Below are 21,921 nucleotides of genomic sequence, written 5' to 3'. Positions count from 1 at the left end.
AAAAAACCCCCACCTTATGTTGTACCCTACCCTCTCCCCGACCACCCAATATGTATACAGAATCTGAGCTGAGAATCGCTTCTGTATGTGAGCTGGGGCATGTTCCACATTAACCAGAATGTGCTGGGGCATTTAACAGGGTTGAAAACTTCTGCTGCGGTGGTAACAAAGGTAATCCACACAGGGAATCAAATGCTTCAGTTCTATATTTTATCATTTGGAAAACGCAGTTTTAAAAAGTTCTGGATTTCTTTGAATGGAGAATTTTGGATATAATAACTGACATAGTAATGGACTTATAATGACTTATAGCAACTATAGCAATTTTGGATATAATAATTGACTTACAGCAATAATTGACTTGTAGCAATTACACTGTAAACCATTGGTGGCTTTTGTTTTGGTCATAAGAATTTGTGGAATAAACATAAACATAAACATACAGGGTATGCTGTGGAAGCATTTGTTTTACCCAGCTAGGTGGCTGCTATCCTCATCCTAAAGGAAGTGGTATCTAGACATTGCAAACAAACGCAACTTCTAGTTTAATGTTTCCGAAGACATCTCAAAGTAGCCACTACGTACCTGTTCTGGATAAGATTCTCCTCTTTTTTTATTGTGAAGTTGAAGATAAGAGTCCATTTTAGGGGTGGGTAGTCCCAAAGTGAGCTTGTTTTTTTCCACAAAATGTTGTTTGGACTTCCTTTGCCGAGGGCCACGTGATCCCGGCAGGAAAACCTCGTTATGTGAACTTGAGCTCTTCCCGTACTGAGAAAGGCCGCTCGACTTCTCCTCCAGGTCACTGTCGCTCAGCTCTGAAAACGGCTTGCTGCGACGGCCACCATGCTCATAGTTTGGGCTTAAAAATTCACTACCAAGTAAAGAAGCTGCACTCTGTGGACTCTCTTTCTGCTCACCTTTTCCCCCCGCGAGTTCCACTGACGTCTCCTGGGAAGGGTAGAGGGGAGCCAAAGGCAGATTTTCTAAAGAGCTGTCCGGGGACTCCGGCAACGCTTCCACAGACAGCAGCTGACCTTCCTCCTTCTTACTCTTCCAGTTTGGGTCATAGCGGAGGTCTGAATATTTGTCTTCTATTGGTTGTTGCCTGCCCAAGGCAGAAGAGAAATGTCAAGTCCTTAATTAAAATAAATTCACTCCTTATAGTCAGTTGATCATTTTATTTGAAATCAACCTCAGTCTTTCTCCTATAGTTTTCCTTTTATTATCTGTATGTTAAACACAAATCACAACAGGGTGCAGTGGCTCATACCTGTAATCCCAACACTTTGGGAAGCCGAGGCAGGAGGATCGTTTGAAGCAAGGAGTTCAAAGCCAGCCTGGGCAACACAGTGAGGCTCCATCTTTGCAACAAACTGTTAAAAAAAATTAGCTGGGTATGGTGTCATACCTGTAGTCCCAGCTACTCAGGAGGCTGAGGAGGGAGGATTGCTTGAGCTAAGGAGTTAGAAGCTACAGCGAGCTATAATCATGACACTGCACTCCAGCCTGGGAGACAGCGTGAGACCCTGTCTCTAAAAATAAATAAATTAATTAATAAACATAAAGACAGATCCCAGGCCCCAATTAGACCCACACACTACACATAAGGGCGCAAGGCCTTAATTGTCCAAGTTCATTGAAATATGGAATAAAAATGGGGGATAATTAATTTTTAAGTGTCAGAAAACAACTGAAAAACAAATGTCTATAATGTTAAACCAATAATCACTGTGGTTCAATGAATGCAATTACTTATGTACAAGAATAATGACTCAGTATTTTAGCTGGTGAAGATAAAACTGTGTTTCACGCTTTGGCTCGTAATACAATTCATACACTGACTAACAATGTTCTGGTCAAGGACAAGCCACATATACGACTGAGGTCCTACGATACTATAATAGAGCTGAAAAATTCCTGTCATCTAGCGACGCTGTAGTCCTTGGAATATCATAGTACAATGTGTTGCTTATTATGTTTGTGGTGCTGCTGATATAAACAAACCTACTGCACTGCCAGTCCTATAAAAGTGTAGCACATACAATTATATACAGCACATAATCCTTGATAATGATAATCAACAACTATGTTACTGGCTTTTGTATTTACTATATGATATGGTTTGGATCTGTGACTCCACCCAAATCTCATGTCAAACTGTAATCCCCAATGTTGGAGGTAGGGCCTGGTGGGAGGTGATTAGATCATGGGGACAGAGTTCTCATGAATGGCTTAGCCCCATCCACCCTTGGTACTGAGTAGTGAGTGAGTTATGGTGAGATCTGGTTGGTTAAGAGTGTATAGCAGCTTCCCACCCTCTCTCTTGGTCCTGCTCTGCTATAAGAGGCCTGCTCCCCCTTTGCCTTTGCCATGATTGTAAGTTTCCTGAGGTTTCCTTAGAAGCCAAGCGGATGCCAGAATCATACTTCCTGTAGAGCCTGCGGAACTGTGAGTCAGTTAAACTTTGTTTTTAAAATAAATTACCCAGTCTCACTCAGGTATTTCTTTGTAGCAATGCAAGAACAGGCTAATACACTATACTATATATATATATATATATATATATATATATATATATATATAATTTTTTTTTTTTGAGACAAGTCTTGCTCTATCGCTCAGGCTGGAGTGCAGTGGTGTGATCTTGGCTGGCTGCAACCTCTGCCTCCCGGGTTCAAGTGATTCTCGTGCCTCTGCCTCTAGAGTACTTGGGATTACAAGTATGTGTTAACATGCCTGGCTAATTTTTGTATTTTTTAAATTTTTAGTAGAGACAGGGTTTTGCCATGTTGGGCAGGCTGGTCTTGACCTCCTAGCCTCCTGTGATCCACCCGCCTCAGACTCCCAAAGTTTTGGGATTACAGGCATGAGTCACTGTGCCCAGTCACTACACTATATTTTTTATCATTATTTTAGAGTACACTCCTACTTATTTTTTAAAAAGTTAACTGTGAAACAGCCTCAGGTAGGTCCTTCAGGAGGGATTCCAGAAGAAGGCCTTGTTATCCTAGGAGATGACAGCTCCATGTGTGTTACTGCCCCTGAAGACTTTCCAGTGAGACAGGGTATGGACAGGCAAGACAGTGATATTGATGATCCTAACCCTGTGTGGGCCTAGACTAATATGTGTGTTGGTGTCTCAGTTTTTAACAAAAAAGTTTAAAAAGTAAAAAAAAAAAAAAAAAAAAAATAGAAAAAAGCTTACAGATAAGGATATAAAGAAGTTTTATACAGCTGTACAATGTGTTTTAAGCTGTGTTATTACAAAAGAGTGAAAAAGTCAAAAAAAAATTAAAAGTGCCTAAAGTAAAAAAGTTACAGTAGCTAAGGTCAATTTATTAATGAAGAAATATTTTTAAAAATAAATGTAGAGGAGTTGAAGTGTTCAGTATTTCTGAAGTCCACAGTAGCTTACAGTAATGTCTTAGGCCTTGAAATTTGCTCCCTGCTCACGCACTGCCTCACCTAGAGAAACGTACAGTCCTACAACCTCCATTCATGGTGAGTGCCTATATAGGTGTACCATTTAAAAACTTTTATGCTGTATATTTACTGTACCTTTTCTATGTTTAGATGCACAAATACTTACCACTGTATTACAATTCCATACAGTGTTTAGTACAGTAACACATTGTACAAATTGTGTGTAGTAGGCTGTACTATCTAGGTTTGTATAAGTACACTCTATGATATTCCCACAATGTTGAAACCACCTAACCACAAATTTCTCAGACCATACCCCTGTCATCAGGCAATGCATGACTGTATAGACATCTGGCTGTTTAGAAAGAGAACTGTGAATTGTTGCCTAGACAACATTTGCTTTGGATGAAGCTATATAGGTATTCAGTCAAGATAAAACCTTGCTTTCCCTCCGGGATTCTTGACTGAATACCTATATAGGTTCATTCTTCTTTTCAGTGATTTTGCTTTTCACTTCATTTTGTCTTTGTAGAGTGTATCTAATGTACTACAGAAAGATCCCCGAGGCTTCAAATCAGACCAGATCATGGCTCACTGAAAGGTTCATAGCCTCTTGGCTGTCAGCTATGCACACGTAGCTCAGTCGATAGTCAGAATGCACTGGACACTGCAGGAGGGGCCTATCTGAAGAAAAGGTTAAGCAGCCGGTCCTGCCTGAGAAAAACGAACTAGCCTATAATCAGTTCATGTGACCCAAAATAAAGTCTCCCTTTTCCCCACGACAATCTCAATTTGTACAGCACCCCCAGTCTTAACAAAAAAAAAAAAAAGCTGGTAATATGGCATATTTAATGGCCTCTTTGATCTTCAAAAAGCTAAATGGGAGAGATTTTCCTTCCTTGAATACAGTAGATGCAACCCCCTAATCAAAAAGAAAATGTAAATCACCTAGGCTTTTTATGCTATTTGATATTCCCGTTTACAGAGGACATAATTGTATGCTGGGTAAACAAACTAATGGTCCCCCCTAATGTTAATTTACTTTTCTTAATGTGGACCTGGGTTTCTTTGATTTGATGTAAAGCAAAAACTGGAGCAAAAAGCCAAAACTGTCACGCCTTGCTGAATTGTCACTTTGAATTTTTTAGTTCACATATTGTGATAAGGAACTTCTTGAAATAAGTGGCTCCTCCTTTTCCAACAAGAGAGGAGACATGTTCTTCTCCTTCAGCAAAATGGGAATGGTCCACATTTGTTAGAAGATGGGACGCCCAACCCCTCCCTGCCCTGCAGGGTCACCTGCCTCTGGGGCTTTGATGGGGAGGTTTCTCCCAAGTGATGTACTGTCCTAGGAACTCACGGTGTTTCCTGTCCCTGCCTTTCACTTGACCCTTAAGCATCATAGGGCAGGGATATGAATTGTACTGAATTAAACATAAGTTTCAACTGTGGTTGTTTAGGTGGGGGAGAAAGCTCAATTATTATCTTCAAGTAAATACAGATTTTTTTGTAAAGAAAGGTGCTATTTTCCCATATTTATGCTGTGCTGAAAGAAAAAAACTGAATTTAACTTTCTTAATTCATTTGCTCATTCATTGATTCAGCGGGTACTTATTTATTGAGCCCTTATGAAGCTACAGGAATAGTGGTAGATGGTGAAGCGGTGGGCGCACAGCCTAGTGGGGGATACGGACCAGGAAACAGCAATTGACACTTTGGAGTGATGTGCGCTCTCATGAGGAGCACCGGGCCATCAGGACACAGAGGGACATCCAGTCCTATCTTGGGAGGTCAGGGAAAGCCTTCTGGAGGAAGTGCCAGCGTAGCTCAGAGCTAAGGCTAAGAAGGGCAGGAAGTCTATGCTAGGCTGAGGGAACAGCATGTAAAAAGGAGTGGAGGCAGAGACAATGTGGTACTTTCATGGAACAAATTCTGTGTGGACAAAATGGAGGGTGAGAGGAGGGCAGGTCGAGGAGCACAGCTCAAGGGTAAGCAAAGGTCAGATCTCGAGGGACGTTGCAAACTCCTGAAGCACCTCGGGCTTAACAAAATTAACCAGAGAGTTAATTAGAAAGCAAAGATTTTAGCAAGATGTAAAAACCTTTGGACAGCCAAAGTGAGGAGTTTCTGGAAGGGATTATCTACAGAGGCTATGAAGTCCTTTTTGGAAAGCCTAGAACAGGTAATCCTCTACTTTGTACTGTTTAGAGCAGGGCCGGCCACCTTTCACAGGTGACAACACTGGGGATCACTGTTCTGCTACTCACACAGGAGTGAGATGTGGAAAGACAGCACATGTTACTGTTTGATGATCTAGGGAATGTTTGTCGTGAGTCTTCAGGTTTATTTCCTTGGAACAATGTTGAGGGAAGTACTATTATTACCCCCATTTAACAGACGAGGAAACTGAGGCTTAGAGGGCTTATGTATCTCTCCCAAGGTCACAGAGCCTGGCAGTCTGCTCTGGATCGGGCTCCTGTACATCATGTTGCATTGTATCCTGCTGCTATTCCCATAGGTGACAGTGAAGAAAGTGAGTTGCGGTGTCTGCCTTATGTGAATCAGCGAATGGATCAGCCAGTCAACAGATATGCACGGAGCACCTCCCTACATACAGGCAGAATCTTAGGCACAGAAGGTACAGCAGCAAGGAAAACAGAAGCAGGCTGCTGGATCTTACTCTTCAATGAGGAGGACAGGTTTTATGCACCAACTGTAATATAGTCATCAACTAATGAATTAGATGCATAAAGAAATACAGGACGTTATGGGTATTTAAAACAGGAGGATGTGACTTATCACAAAAGTATGTTAGCCTCTTATTTCCACATTCAGTTGCTAGATGATATTGCAAAGTCCATTCCAACTCCATTGTTCTATGATCCTATGATAGACTCATGAAAAAAATAAACAACTGAGTAATGCCCACTGTTTTTAAAAATTAGGTAGTCTTCAGTTTAAGGAAATAGATTTCCTGGTTTCCATCTCTGCAGTTATGCTAAGAAAACTGGTGCACTCATACTGGTCATGGTATTTAACCAGCATCAGCTGATAAGGACATAGTTTCTACAGTCATGACTATAGACCTCCTTCCGTCATATGTAATATTGTGGTGCTTTGTTTCTCTGTATGATAATATGGATTATTTTGGTTCTGAGAAATGGTACAGCAGAGCATCTAAGAACAAGGGTCCTAGACTATCTGCATTCATTTCCTGGTGCCACAAGATTATGTGAATGTGGGCAAGTTATTTAACTTCTGTGCCTCAGTTTCCTTATCAATAAAATGGGGATAATAGTACTGGCCAGGTGTGGTAGCTCATGTCTGTAGTCCCAGAATTTTGAGAGGTCCAGGCAAAGGGATCACTTGAGGCCAAGAGTTTGAGACCAGCCTGAGCAACACAGAGAGACCCTCGTCTCTACAAAAATAAAATAAAATAAAACCAATTAGCCAGGTACTGTGGCATGCGCCTGTAGTCCCAGATACTCGGGAGGCTGGGGCAGGAGGATGGTTTAGCCTAGGAGGTCGAACCTTCAGTGAGCCATGACTGTGCCACTGCACTCCAGCTTAGGCAACACAGTGACACCCGGTCTCAATAAAAATAAATAAATTTTTAAAAAATAATAGTACCTACCTCACAGTGTTATTGAGAGGATTATGCAAATTAATACATCTAAATGCAGCCAGGCATGGTGGCTCACGCCTGTAATCCCAGCACTTTGAGAGGTCAAGGTGGGTGGATCACGAGGTCAGGAGTTTGAGATCAGCCTGATCAACATGGTGAAACCCCATCTCCACTAAAAATACAAAAATTAGCCGGGCATGGTGGCACATTTCTGTAATGTCAGCTACTCAGGAGGCTGAGGCAGAAGAATCACTTGAACCCGGGAGGCAGAGGGTGCAGTGTGCCAAGACTGTGCCATTGCACTCCAGCCTAGGCGACAGAGTGAGACTCTGTCTAAAAAAAAAATAAAAATAAATAAAAAATAAAAAAATAGAAATCTAAATGCATGGAACTGTGTCCCTGGCACACAGTAAGGATTCCATGAGGACTGGCTGTAGAAGCACGTGTCAGACAGCTCCAGCACTAGCCTTGCTTGCTGTGCATCACATTCAGTCCCTGTGACATAACACCGTTGCTGTGTATTATGCTTCTGGTGATGGATCTCAAGGGATTTTTCTCTTTAAAACTCCAGTTTTAAAGATGTTTAATCACGACTTAGGCACAGTGGAGAATGGCCAAACCACAGTTTAGGGAATGGGATTAAGAAACGTCAGTACTTTCACATGATGAAACATTTGAACAATTGCTGAAAGATGATGAATAAGGTAAAACTCAGAGAATTAAATTATTTTAGACCTTCTGAAAAAGCTGTAATTTCTAGCCTCAGCAAATTTCCTTTTTTTTGAGACAGAGTCTCACTCTGTTGCCCAGGTTGGAGTGCAGTGGTGCGATCTCGGCTCACTGCAACCTCAGTCGCTTGGGTTCAAGCCAAATTTCCATTCTTAAATGGCTGTAGAAGCAATATCACCCATTAAAGAAAAGACTGATGTTTTAAGTGGAACCTAGAAAGTACAAAGGATTTAGAAACACACTAGAGGAAATGAGTTGCTCTGGCTGAGAAAAATGTTTTTGAATCAGAGAAACTCTAAGAATGTGTATATATAAGGGTAGAGCCTGAAGATGTGGCTCTTATAAGAGTTTTAATTATGTTGCACCATTTACACCTGAAAAGACTATCTTAAAACATCCCCTTTCTCCCCTTTCTGGATGGAAACCATATGTGGAGACAAATAGGAGGTTATGTTTTGCAAAATCATGAGCCTGGAAAGCTGTAATACTTCACAGAAACAAATCTAATGGTCAAAATAGAACATGATACTGAAGAACCCCATTGTACTGGGCTTGTGTGCTTGGAAGCTCCATTGTGTTTGTGGTCCAGGTCAACACACTGGGACAAAATGAGTGTGAAGTGCCCTTTCATCAGTAATCATCTGCACACAAAACATGCACCTCTTTTCCTCCCCATTTGATAGAAAGGTTACACAGAAAATGAGTACACAACTCTTTTGTTACTGTTCAGACAGCAGATGCGGGGTCTGCTCTTTAGATGCCTAGGTTAGAAATGGAGGCAGCGAGGAAGGGAGTGGGGGACGGTTTCACATGCATATGCCATGATATTTGCTGGCTTTAATGGACCATATTTGAGTACTTACTGTGATAACTTCAAACAAAATAAAATAAAATCTCCATTTAATGAAGAGCTTCATATTCAACATTGTATTCAATCAAAAAATTACTAAAATTAGAGCATGTTTCTAGTACAATTAACATCCCTTGCACTCACAATAAAATATTCAATAACTGGCCATTTTGCCTGTTGAGGAGGTGAATAAAAGCATTGCTATTAATCATTTAGCTGTTATTTATTTGTCACTTCATTTTAAGTAGGCAGTTAAATTGAAACTGCACATGTTATTATTGATTTAGGTTTAATTTAATCCTTTTAAACAGAATAATTATTCCCAATTTATATGCCATTAAATCTTTTATGCATATGAACAGCAAATTCAATTTTTGTTTAAGTGTAAAGTTTTTAATGCTTCTTTAAAGAACTATAAAACTGATCATTGCTTCCAAGGATTTCTGAATTCTATGCTCGCCTTAATCTTCTTATCAACAGCTTTTAAGTAAATAAAATGAAATAAATCCGAAAGATTAAAAATTCACTTTTGTAAATATGAAATAAAACGGTTCCACAAATATACTGAAATGCTTTGTGAAGGTTATTTGCAATCCAGAAAATTTTATTTAATGCAGGCATTTATTTTGCTAAGAATTTAAGCGTTTGAATAGAAAAAAGGATGATTTAATGAAATGAAGGTCAAAGACTGTCTATAGAAACACACTAAAGGGGCTGGATTGTTATTTAGTGAATTTTATTTATAAAAATACACAATTTGGATAATTCCAACTGAAGTCCTTTTTTTTCTTTGATAACAGATTTGTGACTGCAAAACACCAGATATTTCTCCTGGGTTCTTAATAGTACCAGTCTTGATTCAAGAACAATCTGTGAGTTAAATGAAAATTATCTAAAGAAGACATGTTTGTAATTGCAATGTAAAATTCTAGTACCTCACTTCTATTAAGATTATGTCATGTGAAACCAAGGCTGCATCTTCACAAGGGAAATGCTGTATGACACAGTATTCAGAAACATAATTCCTCTCATTCAATGAGAGTTTACAGTGCTCATGCCAGACATTTTCTAAGGAAGGCTCGAGTGTTTTTTTTCATTCTCCAAAATAATAGCTAAGAGACAGAGACCTAGATTTATAAAATGTGCAGGTTCTTACACTTTCTTTAGGTAGAGTTTCTTCTTCTTCTTTTTATGTTTTTTGTTTTGTTTTGCTTTTTGGTTGCTTTTTGAGATGGAGTCTTGCTCCATCCCGGAGTGCAATGGCGCCATCTTAGCTTACTGCAACTTCCGCCTCCTGGGTTCAAGTGATTCCTGTGCCTAAGCTTCCTAAATAGCTGGGATTACAGGCCCGGCTAATTTTCATTTTTAGTAGAGACGGGGTTTCACTATATTGGCCAGGCTGGTCTCGAACTTCTGACCTCAAATGATCCACCCGCCTCAGCCTCCCAAAGTGCTGGGATTATAAACGTAAACCACCATGCCCGGCCAAGTTTCTTATATTTTAAATGCCAGATTTAGCAGCATTAAAATTGCAAGGCAGCTGTGATATCATAAGAAGGCAATGGAGTGGTCTTGACACCTGGGTTCTAGTCCAAGTGTTGCCACTAACCAGTCATGTGAGCTTGGGCAAGTCTTTCCACCACTCTAGGTCTTGGGTTCCTCCTCTGTACAATAAATAAAGGGAATGGGCTGACCTTTCTGAGCCCTAACAATTCTAATAATCCATTACTTTATTAGTTGGATTGGGTCTATCAGGCAAAACCTAGCAATATATGGAAGTGTTGGGAAAATCATTTATTTTTAATTCCATATATTAAAAAATTACATTAAAGTTTTCTATATTTTCAAACTTGTCAGGGAGTAGAAATAAATGAAAAGGCAAAGGTCATGAATTAAAGCATCCCTTTAGGAATTTTGTTACAATCTTCTTGATCCTCTTGATAAACTCACAGCTTTGTATGTCATTTAAATTTGAATAAATCACACTCTGTGAGGTTTTGAACTCATGTATGTACTTATTTTAACACAATAATGCATCCTAGTTTTGAAATAACCTAGAAAGGAACTAGTGGTTGTCTCCGGGGGCAACAAGCCTCAGGAGTCACTATGGTGTTAGCATTTCTGGCGGGGACTCAGCCTTTAATAGCCACAATTCATGCCCATGCACACCCTTTACTTCCCTCTATGACTGCTCATCTGTTACGATGGCACCATGCCTGCTCTGAGGAGCGTGTCGGGGTTTAACTAAAGCATAGTTTGTGAGTAAATGAATGAACAGAAAACAGAAATGACTAATACCTGCAACAAAAAGTCACTCCTCTGATATAACTATTCCCATGTGATCAGAAACAAATAAGTGCTAGTAGCTACTCCCAGAGTACTGCATGGAAACTTCTAGAACATGGCAGGTAGTGTAATGTATTGGAAGAGGTTGACAAAACAATGGCCTGAAATTGAAAATCTAATAAAAGGCAACAGAAAATAATGTGGATGAATGTTGCTAGAAATCAATGGGAATGAAAGTTGACTCCTGAAAGCTCCTAGAATGTTCTCAATAGTCCTAGCATATTAGACCTAACTTCAGATGCTTCTATAATCTCCTACCCAGTACGAAAAACATCTCTACACCACCTATGGAGAGGCGGTAGTCTAGTCTCAGCCTAAATATTCCTGATGCATTCTACAAAACAGCCTGGGAAATTTGGGGGAAATGAAAATCCTGAGTTTTGGTCTTCCCTAAGTCTTTCTCTACCTGTGGTATCTTTTGGTTATCCAGTGCCACTCTTCAAGCCCTAGAAGTCATCATTCAATACTTCACCTGGCTTTCGTATTATTAATCAGAAACAACACACATGAAAGCATCTGAGATTAACAATTATATACAACAATAAAAATGCAGATTATTGTCCAGGCGCGGTGGCTCACGCCTGTAATCCCAGCACTTTGGGTGGCCGAGGTGGGCAGTTCACGAGGTCAGGAGATCAAGACCATCCCGGCTAACACGGTGAAATCCTGTCTCTACTAAAAATACAAAAAATTAGCCAGGTATGGTGGCATGTGCCTGTAGTCCCAGTTACTAGGGAGGCTGAGGCAGGAGAATTGCTTGAACCCGGGAGGTGGAGGTTGCAGTGAGCCAAGATCGCCCCACTGCACTTCAGCCTGGGCGACAGTGCAAGACTCCATTTCAAAAAAAAAAAAAAAAAATTGCACATTATTAGGAGCCCCTTTTTTTCACTTTCAGACAATTCTGAATACTCAGTTTAGTAATTCCTCATGTGCCTATCTCCCTCCTATTAATTTCTAATACAAGGTGGTTTCTTAGACAGAATATGGGCCCTTTTGTGGAGGTTATGGTCTGAGGTGATCAGAGAGGAAAGCACTGCAGACCTCACTGCATGAAAACATTGGTTTCCCAGGACAAGTGCGGAAGAATATGGCTACCATGAACTCCCAGCCCAAAGGAAAATATAATTAATGTCTATCTACTCTAAGGACACAATATCCTCTAAAAATGTTTATTACTTTCCTAAAGCTTATCATTTTACATGCATATTTACTCTGGCCTCAGTTTAATCTGTATTGAAATTGTCATAGTTTTAATTTTTACTAGATAGTGAAATAGAATCCTTTATCAGCTCAATCCTTGATTACCTATCTAGATACGTGTAATTAGTGGCTCAGACTTTGGCGTTTGGAGAGAGGTCAATTTAATTTCCGGTTCTACTATCTAGTAACTACCTATACCTATGCAGCTCTCAGATCCTCAGTTCCTTATCTGCAAAATGGGGATAATAATGCCTATCCAAGAGGCTCTTGTAAGGATAAATGAGATAAAGCAAAGAGTTTTACAAATGGTAGCTAATTATATAAATATTCCTGTTAACAAACCCTTATTAAACACACACATAAAGTACTGTATGGCTGCTCTCTGATTTTTTTTTTTTTTTTTTAATATACAAGGTTTCAGAAGTCCCCAGGACTGAAGAGGTTGTTTCTAATGCTCTAGGAATTACACAGATCTCTTTCTTCGTGAGTGCTGAGTGTCATAAGGCCAGTTCTGGAGTGGGGTTTAAGGATTATCACGTGAAGATCCCCTCTCCACTCTTCATTTATTCGCTACAGTCAATGCTGCTCCAAATTCCATTAAGTAAAAGGTTTTCTCTCATCCATATACATTGAACTATGGCTTGACTTTGGTCAGATACAAGGGAATAATTGCTTTGAGGAGGTTCTAGTAACATCAAAACACAAGTGTAGGACTCAAGTGATTTGTCAGGCAGCTTTTAAAATTATTGATTATAAAAGCAAGAAGAAAGAAATTTTCCTTGGTTTTAAGGCAAGCTTTGACGGTGTGTGTGTGTTTTTTTTTTTTTTTTTTGGAACTACAATTCCCAGAATGCCATCTACTTTATAGAAATAAAAGCCTACTTGAATTTCATATTGAGAGTCTGAGATCAATTTCCTTGTCTCTTTCATGGCTCATAAACTACTCAGATCCAAGCAAGAGTATGCCTAGGAGAGGCTTCGAAGACTAACATGAGGCAGGGAAAGGGACCAATAATGAAACGCTCACCTGAATAATATTTTCGAGGCATTATTTGTCTAATTGCTTCCGTTCTGTTTTCCTTTTTACTGGAAAACTGGTTATCCTATAATGTTCAGTGTACGAAGCACTATATAGCCAAACAATGACTAGGGCTATAACCTATTCTAACCCGAGGGTTTATAGTTCATCATTTAAAAAGTCCAAGGCAAATCAATCTGAGGAAAACAGCGTTATTTGATGATCTCCGAATCAGAACCAAGAATCTAACCATAATTTTGATTTTTATAAGCATTATTCTTACTTTGAACTATATTAGATGGTATTTAAACTGTACTTTTGTAAGAACAAGGGTTAAAGTCAGGTCCCCGAGCACTGGACAAAAGGAAGAAAAACCCAACAACTGGGGAAATGAGGTCACTTAATGGATCCTTACCTTGGTTTCTTCATCTTAAAAACACAGACAAAAATACCTATCCATTGCAAAAGATTTTTCCTTTCCAGTGGCCCCATTTCTGTAACTAAAACGACTCCCATTTATTACCTAGGAGACTATAAATCTCTTAGAGCCAGGATAAAAACAGGGTTTGGAGCCGTGGAGTCAGACTGCCTGAGTTTTCTGCTCCACCACTCACTAGATGCAACAAATGGGTATAATATAAACTTTTAAAGCCTCATTTGCAACCTTCAAAATGGGATCATGATAGCATCTACCACGGCTGCAATAAAGATTAAATGAGATAATACATGTAAAGTGTTTAGCACAAATGGGCTCATGATATGCATTCTATAAATGCTAGCTGTTGTTAGAGGAACCCTTAATCTTTGGCTTCTCTTGTTCCTTCAATCCTCGTATCTAATCTGTCACCCAACCCTATCAATTATTTCATTTATATATATAAAATTTCAGTTAAAGTTTTGTCTGAAAAACAAAAAAACAAAAAAACAAACTGGGGCCGGGAGGGGTGGCTCACGCCTGTAATCCTAGCACTTTGGGAGGCTGAAGTGCACGGATTGCCTGAGCTCAGGAGTTCGAGGCCAGCCTGGGCAACGTGATAAGACCCATTCTCTACTAAAAGTGGAAAAAATTAGCCGGGCATTGTGGCGCACGCTACTCGGGAGGCTGAGGCATGAGAATCGTTTGAACCCGGAAGGTGCAGGTTGCAGTGAGACAAGATCGTGCCACTTCATCCTAGCCTGGGCGACAGAGCAGGACTGTCTCCAAAACAAACAAACAAACAAACAAACAAACAAACAAACAAACTGGGAACATCCCAAAGTCCACCCTTGGGTGACTGAATAAATATATCATGGCACCTCCAGATACTAGAATACTATGTACCATGTCCATATGTACTATGAACATATAAATATAATCATTGCTCAGCTATCTGTGAGGGAGTGGTTCCAGGACTCCCTGCCGATACCAAAATCCAGAGATGGGCAAGTCCCTTTTATAAATTGGAGTAATATTTGTATATAGCCTATGCACATCCTCCTATATATTTTAAATTATCTCTAGATTATTTATAATACCTAACACAATGTAAATACTATGTAAATAGTTGTTATACTATATTGTTCTGGAATAAAGCCAAGAAAAGAAGTCTCTGTACATGTTTAGTACAGATTCAACCATCCATTTATTCTCCAAGTATTTTTGATCTGTGGTTGGTTGGATCCACAGATGCGAAAGCCATGGATACGGAAGACCAACTCTACAGAAAGAGACCCAAGATACACATGGGTATTTTGTTAAATGAAAATAACCAGTTGCCAAAGAGGATGTCTAAATCGATCTCATTTGGTTAAAACCATGTAAAAAGATTCTCAGGCTCACAAGTTATCAGAGAAAAGTAATTTAAATCTATAATAGGACAGGATTTTATAACCCATCAGAATGGCAGAAGTTAAAAGACAGTAATTCTGAGGACTGGTAACTTGTAGGCACTTGTGGGTAAAGTTGAAGATGTCCATCTGCCCATGAACCACAGTTCCACTCCTGGGGACTTAGACCCTAAGGAAACTCTTGCATGCATACCCAAGGAGGCATACGATGACGGGCACAGAGCATTGTCTGAAATAACGAAAACTGGAAAAAAACTAAATATTCGTCAATATTCAACCAAGACCATGTCTTAGTTCAAAAGAATGATTGTAAAATCCCAAAAACATAATATTGACTGAGCAAAATGGGCATCATACATCCATATATAGATACATATTTATCTACTAATTATAGATTACCCATGAAATAAATGAATGGAAGATTGGTGAGAAGGATGCACACTCATGTAAGAGTATGTATTGATTACCTCTGAGGGGGAAGAAAGGGGAATGAGTTTGAGAAGGGATACATGGAAACTTTATCTGTAATATAGTATGAATTTTAAAAATATGTCTGAAACATATATGGCAGTAAGGGTTCTACTGTATTTTTCTCTGTACTTTTTTATCGGTTAGAATTTTTGCATGATTTAAAAAAAAAAAACAGCATCAGTAACAAAACAAGGACATCCTCCAAGCACAATAACCTTAGACAAGTTTCTTCATCTCTGTTAGCCTCATTTTCATTATCTGTAAAATAGGAAAAGCAACGCCTTCCCTACAGGATTGTGATGGAGAATTGAGTGAAACTAAGATAGGCTCTTAAAAAGTGATGTCATTGTTATTGTTGTCATATCCATCCAACAGTCTCTCTGTCCATTGTGTGTTTAGTCTCTAATTCAAAATGCACCAGCTTGCATAATAATCGTCCTTAAACACTGCTGCATCTCACTGCCCTCCCCAAGAACCTGTATTCTCTCTGCCTGGCTTTCCCAGCCCAGTCCAATCAAGGGTGTCTGTCTCTCTGAAGCTGTCCGGATGCCTCTTCCGCCTCTAGCACCTTGGTGACAGCTCTTATCACTTTTACTGTGACATATCACTAAGACACTTATGAGATTGATTCAACTAGATATCCCCAGTGAAAAAAAGGGAGGGGAAGATGAAAGGAAAGAAGAAAAAGAAAGATAAGAAAGAAAGAAAAGACTCAGGACTGGGCTGTACTTCTGGTTCCCACACGAGCCCTTGCAGTGACTCTATCCTGAGGACAAGTCATGTGAGTTCTGTAAGACTCAATATCCTCATCTGTGGTAGGATGGTTACACTTCATGACCTGAAAATGTATCTTCCAATACTATGAGCACATTTTTAAGACTCCCTTATAATCAGACTCCTACTCAGTCCATTTTCCCTACACTCAAATCCTCCGCAAGCCAGCTGGGCTCCCGAAAGTGCCGCAAACATGTCACTCCCATTCTGTTCTATTATCCAGATCTTAGCTTGTTTTCAAGACCCTGCCCAAGTTCCAGGCCTTCCAATAAATTTTCCTTAATATATTTCAGCCTGAATTAAAAAAAAAAAAAAAATCGGCCGGGCACAGTGGCTCACGCCTGTAATCCCAGCACTTTGGGAGGCCGAGGCAGGTGGATCACAAGGTCAAGAGATAGAAACCATCCTGGCCAACATGGTAAAACCCCATCTCTACTAAAAATACAAAAATTAGCTGGGTGTGGTGGCACAAGCCTGTAGTCCAAGCTACTCAGGAGGCTGAGGCAGGAGAATCGCTTGAATCCGGGGGGCGGAGGTTGCAGTGAGCTGAGATCACACCACTGCACTCCAGCCTGATGACAGAGCGAGACTCCTCCCCTACCACACACACACGCAAACAAAAACTAACACAATATAATTTATAAGGAGCCAGTCACTATTCTAAACAATTTAGATATATTTATTTTAGCCTTATGATAACTGGTTAACTATTATTATTATCCCATTTTTACTGATGAAGAAACTGAGGCACAGAAACATTAATTGGACTTGGCCAAGGTTATACAGCTAGTAAGTGGCAGAGCCACTATTTGAACCCAAATGGTCTGCCTCAGACACCATGCACTTCACCACCACACTAAAACCTCCTAATCAATAGCTTTTACCTTCTTCTGTACTCTATCATATCCTCAGTGCCTCAGTTGTAACAGAGTGGTATCACCACATTATTTTACATCCCCTTACTTTTTTTGGTAGCTCATAGCACAAGGTTAAATCCCTTAAATTCTGGTTATTAGATTAAATCTTTATATGATCATACAAGCCCTGGGAGGTAGACTTCTACTAGCTCTGAATGGGCCAAGTAAGATTCGATCCCCAATTATTTGTACTTTATTGACATTCATAGCAATCCTGTGAGATAGGCAAGTCAGGTTGTTTGACAGATGAGAAAAAGTGAGCCAAAAAAAGAATTAAGTGGGTCAGGCATGGTAGCTCATGCCTGTAATCCTAGCACTTTGGGAGGCTGAAGTAGAAGGACTGCTTGAGGCTAGGAGTTCAAGACCAATCTGGCCAACATAGTGAGATCCCATCTCTATTATAAATATTTAATACTATATAAAATTTTTTAAAAAATAAAAAAAGAGTTAAGTGATTTATTCCAGATTATACACTAAACAGTAATGCCTGGACCAAATCGAGTCCACCTGACTCCACATCCTTTTCTATACCAGGCTTTCTGGAATTTCTCCCAGGTGAGGTCCTAGTCTGGAGACACTTGGAATATGGACAGGAAATAAATGGTATGAGAAATGCAAATCCCCTGATTAATACCCACTGCACTTTTTAATTTAAAAATATCTGAATATGGAAAAAAGATGGTGCCCAGCTCTCCTTGGCTGCTTGGAGACCCGTCTCACACACATGGCGCTCATTAGGGCAGCTTGCCCTTACTCTCATTTGGAATGACACCAGTAATTATTTAACTGTATATTTTACAGCCCATTATTATCTTACACAAGCCAATTCCTCACCTGTTATTGGCGCCCTGGTCCCAGGTATGGTGGTTTTGCTCGCGAGCCATCCGAGCTGCTTTTCCACTTGCTTCCTCTCCTGTCTCGTGCAGGCTTCCCCGTCGAGGGCTTTCCTCGTCTAAGCTGTCGCGCTCCATATCGTCCTGGATTCGATCATCAAACTCAGAATGGGACATCATCTCTTGAGTGAGGCTTTCTGAATCAGATTCCAAGGAGTCTTTTGAAATCCGATGTAAGTCTTCTTTCTTCAAAGGTGGGTGTGTGGGCTGGACATTTAAGTTGGTATGACGGACAGGAGACTGAATAGAGAGCTTGGGAATTCGTTTACTTTTACTCATCTTGAAAAATGCAAAAAATTAACAGGGGGATACTCTTGTTGATAGGAGCAGCTGGCTGATATTTAAAGTTGTGGTTCACAAAGGCGTTACCTGAAAAAAATTATATGTATGTTACTCTGCGACTACTGAAATCTCAATAATGTCAATGTTAAACAAATATTTAAATGAGTAAGAAAACCTTGTTCTATTATCTTTTTATCTTTTTTTATCTTTTTTTTAAAAAAGGGCTTTTGTATGCACCCTTTTGTGTGTATAAGAAAGGTCTATTAGAAAAACAATTGTTTTTCTCTCTACAGAAACACATCTGATGTAGCGCTCATAAGCAGCCTGGGTAATCGAATGCAGTTTTATTGATGAAATAAATGGCTGCTTGGGAAGTGGATTCTATTTCTAACTTCCAATAAAGTTAGAAAAGGCTTGTTCCAGACAAACCTTGACTAAGACAAATGGTTAATTATAGACAGTACTTGGATAGCCTTATTTCAAATGCCCAGGGCAACAATATAAATATGGCCCATAGTTATTCATGGATAGAGTAAACCAGGTTCAGGGGCTATCTTTTGGAAAGTAAAGTAAGAAGAAGAGTGTGGTTTTCCATAGTTGGAACTGTAAATGGGGAAGCTGTTTTGTTCCTAGACCTATCTGGGCTGGCAACATCATTTGGAAAAGACTTTCTGATAGCCAGGTTGTGACTAGATAGGAACACATAATTTAGGTGGACATAAATGGAGATCAACCTCATCCAGTATTTTTTTAAAACCCATAATAACGATTAAAATTGTTCAACAATCATGCCTGTAATACCAGCACTTTGGGAGGCTGAGGTGGGCAGATCACTTAAGTCCAGGAGTTCAAGACCAGCTTGGGCAACATGGTAAAGCCCCGTCTCTACAAAAAAAAAAAAAAAAAATTAGTGGGCATGGTGGGATGGGCCTGTAGTCACAACTACTCAGGAGAGTGCGGTAGAAGGGTCACTTGAGCCAGGCAGGCAGAGGCTGCAGCGAGCCAAGACTGTACCACTGCACTCCAGCCTGGGTAACAGAGGGAGACCCTATCAGAAAAAAATAAATAAAACTATTCAACAAAAGATTTAGTGGCCTTGTGAATTCTGCCACTGAGCGATTCAAAGTGGAGCCTGGAGGTCTACATTACGGAATGGGATGCTATCCTGGGGAAAGTTGAGTGGGTGGGAGATTGGCCTGAATTACAGCTAGGAGTTAGCTGGAGTCCCTTCCAACTCACTTATGAGTATGATTCAAGTGAATCTTCGCTGTCTCTAAGGGACATTATAAAGACCCATGGAAAGGGTGCTTTGAGTTCATATAGGACCGAACGGACATGATGTTTTTGGATTGTGCTTCCTTTCATCTCTACCTAGCATTTCTATTTTGGTCTATTTTCTATCTCACTGCCTTTATACTCATTTTTTTTTTTCCTGTGAGTCAGGTAACAGAAACCTTTACCAATAGAAATTAGTGTAAAATTTGTCTTAATGGCTTGCTCTTGTTCTTTTGGCAAATCCTAACTTTAATTAAATGACACAACCTAATTACTATTCCTAGGACTGCTTATAATGTTGACCTTGTTGCTAATGTTTCCAAGGAACATCATCAAATCCTTGGAGGAAAGCACCTTAACAAACAACAGGCAAAAGGGAACGTTCATATGTAAATACACATGCAGTGAGTTTTCTATTGAATTTGAAGTCTGTCCTGTTGGTAGACTAACATAGTATTCTCTCATTTTACAGATTGGTTTGTTGTATTATTTTGTCTCTTATTTTTAAAACACACACTGCATTCTGCCTTATTATTTTAATTGTTGCTTTTTTAGGATGTGCCAAGAAAGCAGCAAATCTATCAAATACTAACACATTTTAACTAAAAGAGTTTCACATCAGTTTTACTGGAAGAGCTAAGGTCACTGAATTCGAGATCCTGACGGGCAAGCTTAGGCGTTATAGTGCAACTTAGAATTACTCTTAAAATAATTCAGCCCCTTGAACTTCGCTTCTTAAATGAAACAGGCTAAGCTTTCTTGGAATGAATAAATAATAAAACAGTAACCACAGAAGATAATTTTGTTGATGTTAGCGGATTCCTGAAGTTTGCTAAAGTATGCAAAGAGCAAAGCCAAATGCCACAAAAGCTGGGTTTTCTGTGGAGGCCTGATCTTACGAAAACATGGGGTTGAAGAAGGAACAGCTGACAGCTTGAATAAGTTAGAAAGTGGGCGCTTAAATTTAATGAATGTGGCTCCCTCCTTCCGTCCAGTGGAAAAAAAAAAAGGTTGTGCCGCTGAAATTTCTTACCAAGAGAAGTGACCAGTCTCCTGAATAAACAAGACAGGGATAGATCCCATGGCACCTAGGGACTAAGAGGCGGCCAGCTCCCCAGGGATCCCTGCAGTGGGTCTAGTCCACTAGGATGGGACAAACGAACTTCCTCCTGGAGGGGAAAAGGAACCCTGCTTGGGCTCACCAAGATGAATCGTAAAGAAAAAGGAACGAACCCTGGTTTGAAACAGGCCGGAAGCTGCCCAGTAGAGGCGTTCGGTTTGTTTTTTACCTTTGCTTGTTCCTGAGGAACAAGACCCGTCACAAGGGGCGTTTGGAGGTCCAGGAAGTGACGAGTCGGCGGGCCTCGTGCCCCGGACCGGTCCTAATTGACCGGGAACAGGGCTGCTCTGGGTGCCCGGGCGCCGAAGCCTCGGATCACAGCCCCCCAGCCCCTTGGTGCGGCCTCGCCCCCTTGTCGCTCCCCACTCCGTCCCGAAGGCTCCGGCGCCGGCTCCTCCCCAGCTTGCTCGGGTGGTTTCCTGCAGTCCCTATCCCCAGTCAGCCCTTCCCGTTTCCCTCCCCGGGCGCGCCGCCCACCCCGGATCCGGGGGGCCACCGCCCGTCACCTGCCCGGCGCTCGTCCGCGGCCAAGACGCGGGCGGCCCCGCATCCTCCCGCGCCGCCGCCGCCGCCGCCGCCCGGGCCCCCGCCCGCCCCGGCGCTGCCCTGGAGACCGCAGACAACACAGACGCCGGCCTCCACTTGGGCGGAGCAGGACCCGACCTAGGATCCCGCGTCCCGAACCGCACCCCTGGCCCTGGCACGGAGGCTGCAAACGGCCGTAATAACGACATCGGGGCAGAGCTGGAGGAGCCCTAGCGCCCCGGGAGAGGCTGCCTCGCCGCCGAACTTCCAGCGCCGGAGGGCAGAGGCCGCCCGGGGCAGGAGATCTTTGCCACAAGTAAAACTACTAGGATACGCGAGGAACTACTACAAATCAAGAAGAAAAGGAACCCAATTAAAGAATGGGTAAATGGAAAGGTATTTCACAAACACACGAGAAATCTAAATGGCCAATAAATATCTGTTTATTGAAATGGTGCTTTAATTCATTAGTAATCAGAAGATGGCCAATTAAAACCACAGCGGATAATACCACACTCACCATAAGTTGAGTGGAAAAGTCCAAAGCTGAAACGTCTGGCAGCGTCAGGTGCTAGGGAGGATGTCAAGCAAAGAAGCCTCACCTGCGGGCGGACGTGAGAACCGATGCAACCAACCATTTTGGAAA

General features: G+C 40.9%; 1 protein-coding gene across 14 annotated transcripts in view; it reads right to left on the bottom strand.

Annotated features, from left to right (window-relative positions):
• The window catches only part of JHY (junctional cadherin complex regulator), a 76,879-nt gene extending 55,495 nt beyond the window's left edge, over positions 1 to 21,384 (bottom strand). For 7 of the 14 annotated variants that reach the window (XR_011611132.1, XM_071075742.1, XM_071075733.1 and 4 more), the window contains exons 1-4: positions 20,920 to 21,058; positions 19,157 to 19,240; positions 18,015 to 18,442; positions 586 to 1,105 (exon numbers count right to left, since the gene is read on the bottom strand). Coding sequence is in view for 13 of the 14 variants with exons in the window: in XM_071075742.1 (XP_070931843.1) it covers positions 586 to 1,105; positions 18,015 to 18,352 (858 nt within the window). In the remaining variant the exon portion in view is untranslated. Of the gene's footprint in view, positions 1 to 585; positions 1,106 to 18,014; positions 18,443 to 19,147; positions 19,241 to 20,863; positions 21,059 to 21,256 lie in introns of those variants that run through there. The other 7 variants (XM_071075738.1, XM_071075735.1, XM_071075734.1 and 4 more) reach the window with 7 other exon arrangements.
• Positions 21,385 to 21,921: the final 537 nt, after the last annotated feature.

Source organism: Macaca nemestrina, chromosome 12 (assembly GCF_043159975.1).
Source record: "Macaca nemestrina isolate mMacNem1 chromosome 12, mMacNem.hap1, whole genome shotgun sequence".
NCBI classification, from domain to species: Eukaryota; Metazoa; Chordata; class Mammalia; order Primates; family Cercopithecidae; genus Macaca; species Macaca nemestrina.
Note: the sequence above shows the minus strand (reverse complement) of the source record. Positions and strands in the feature narration are given on the sequence as shown.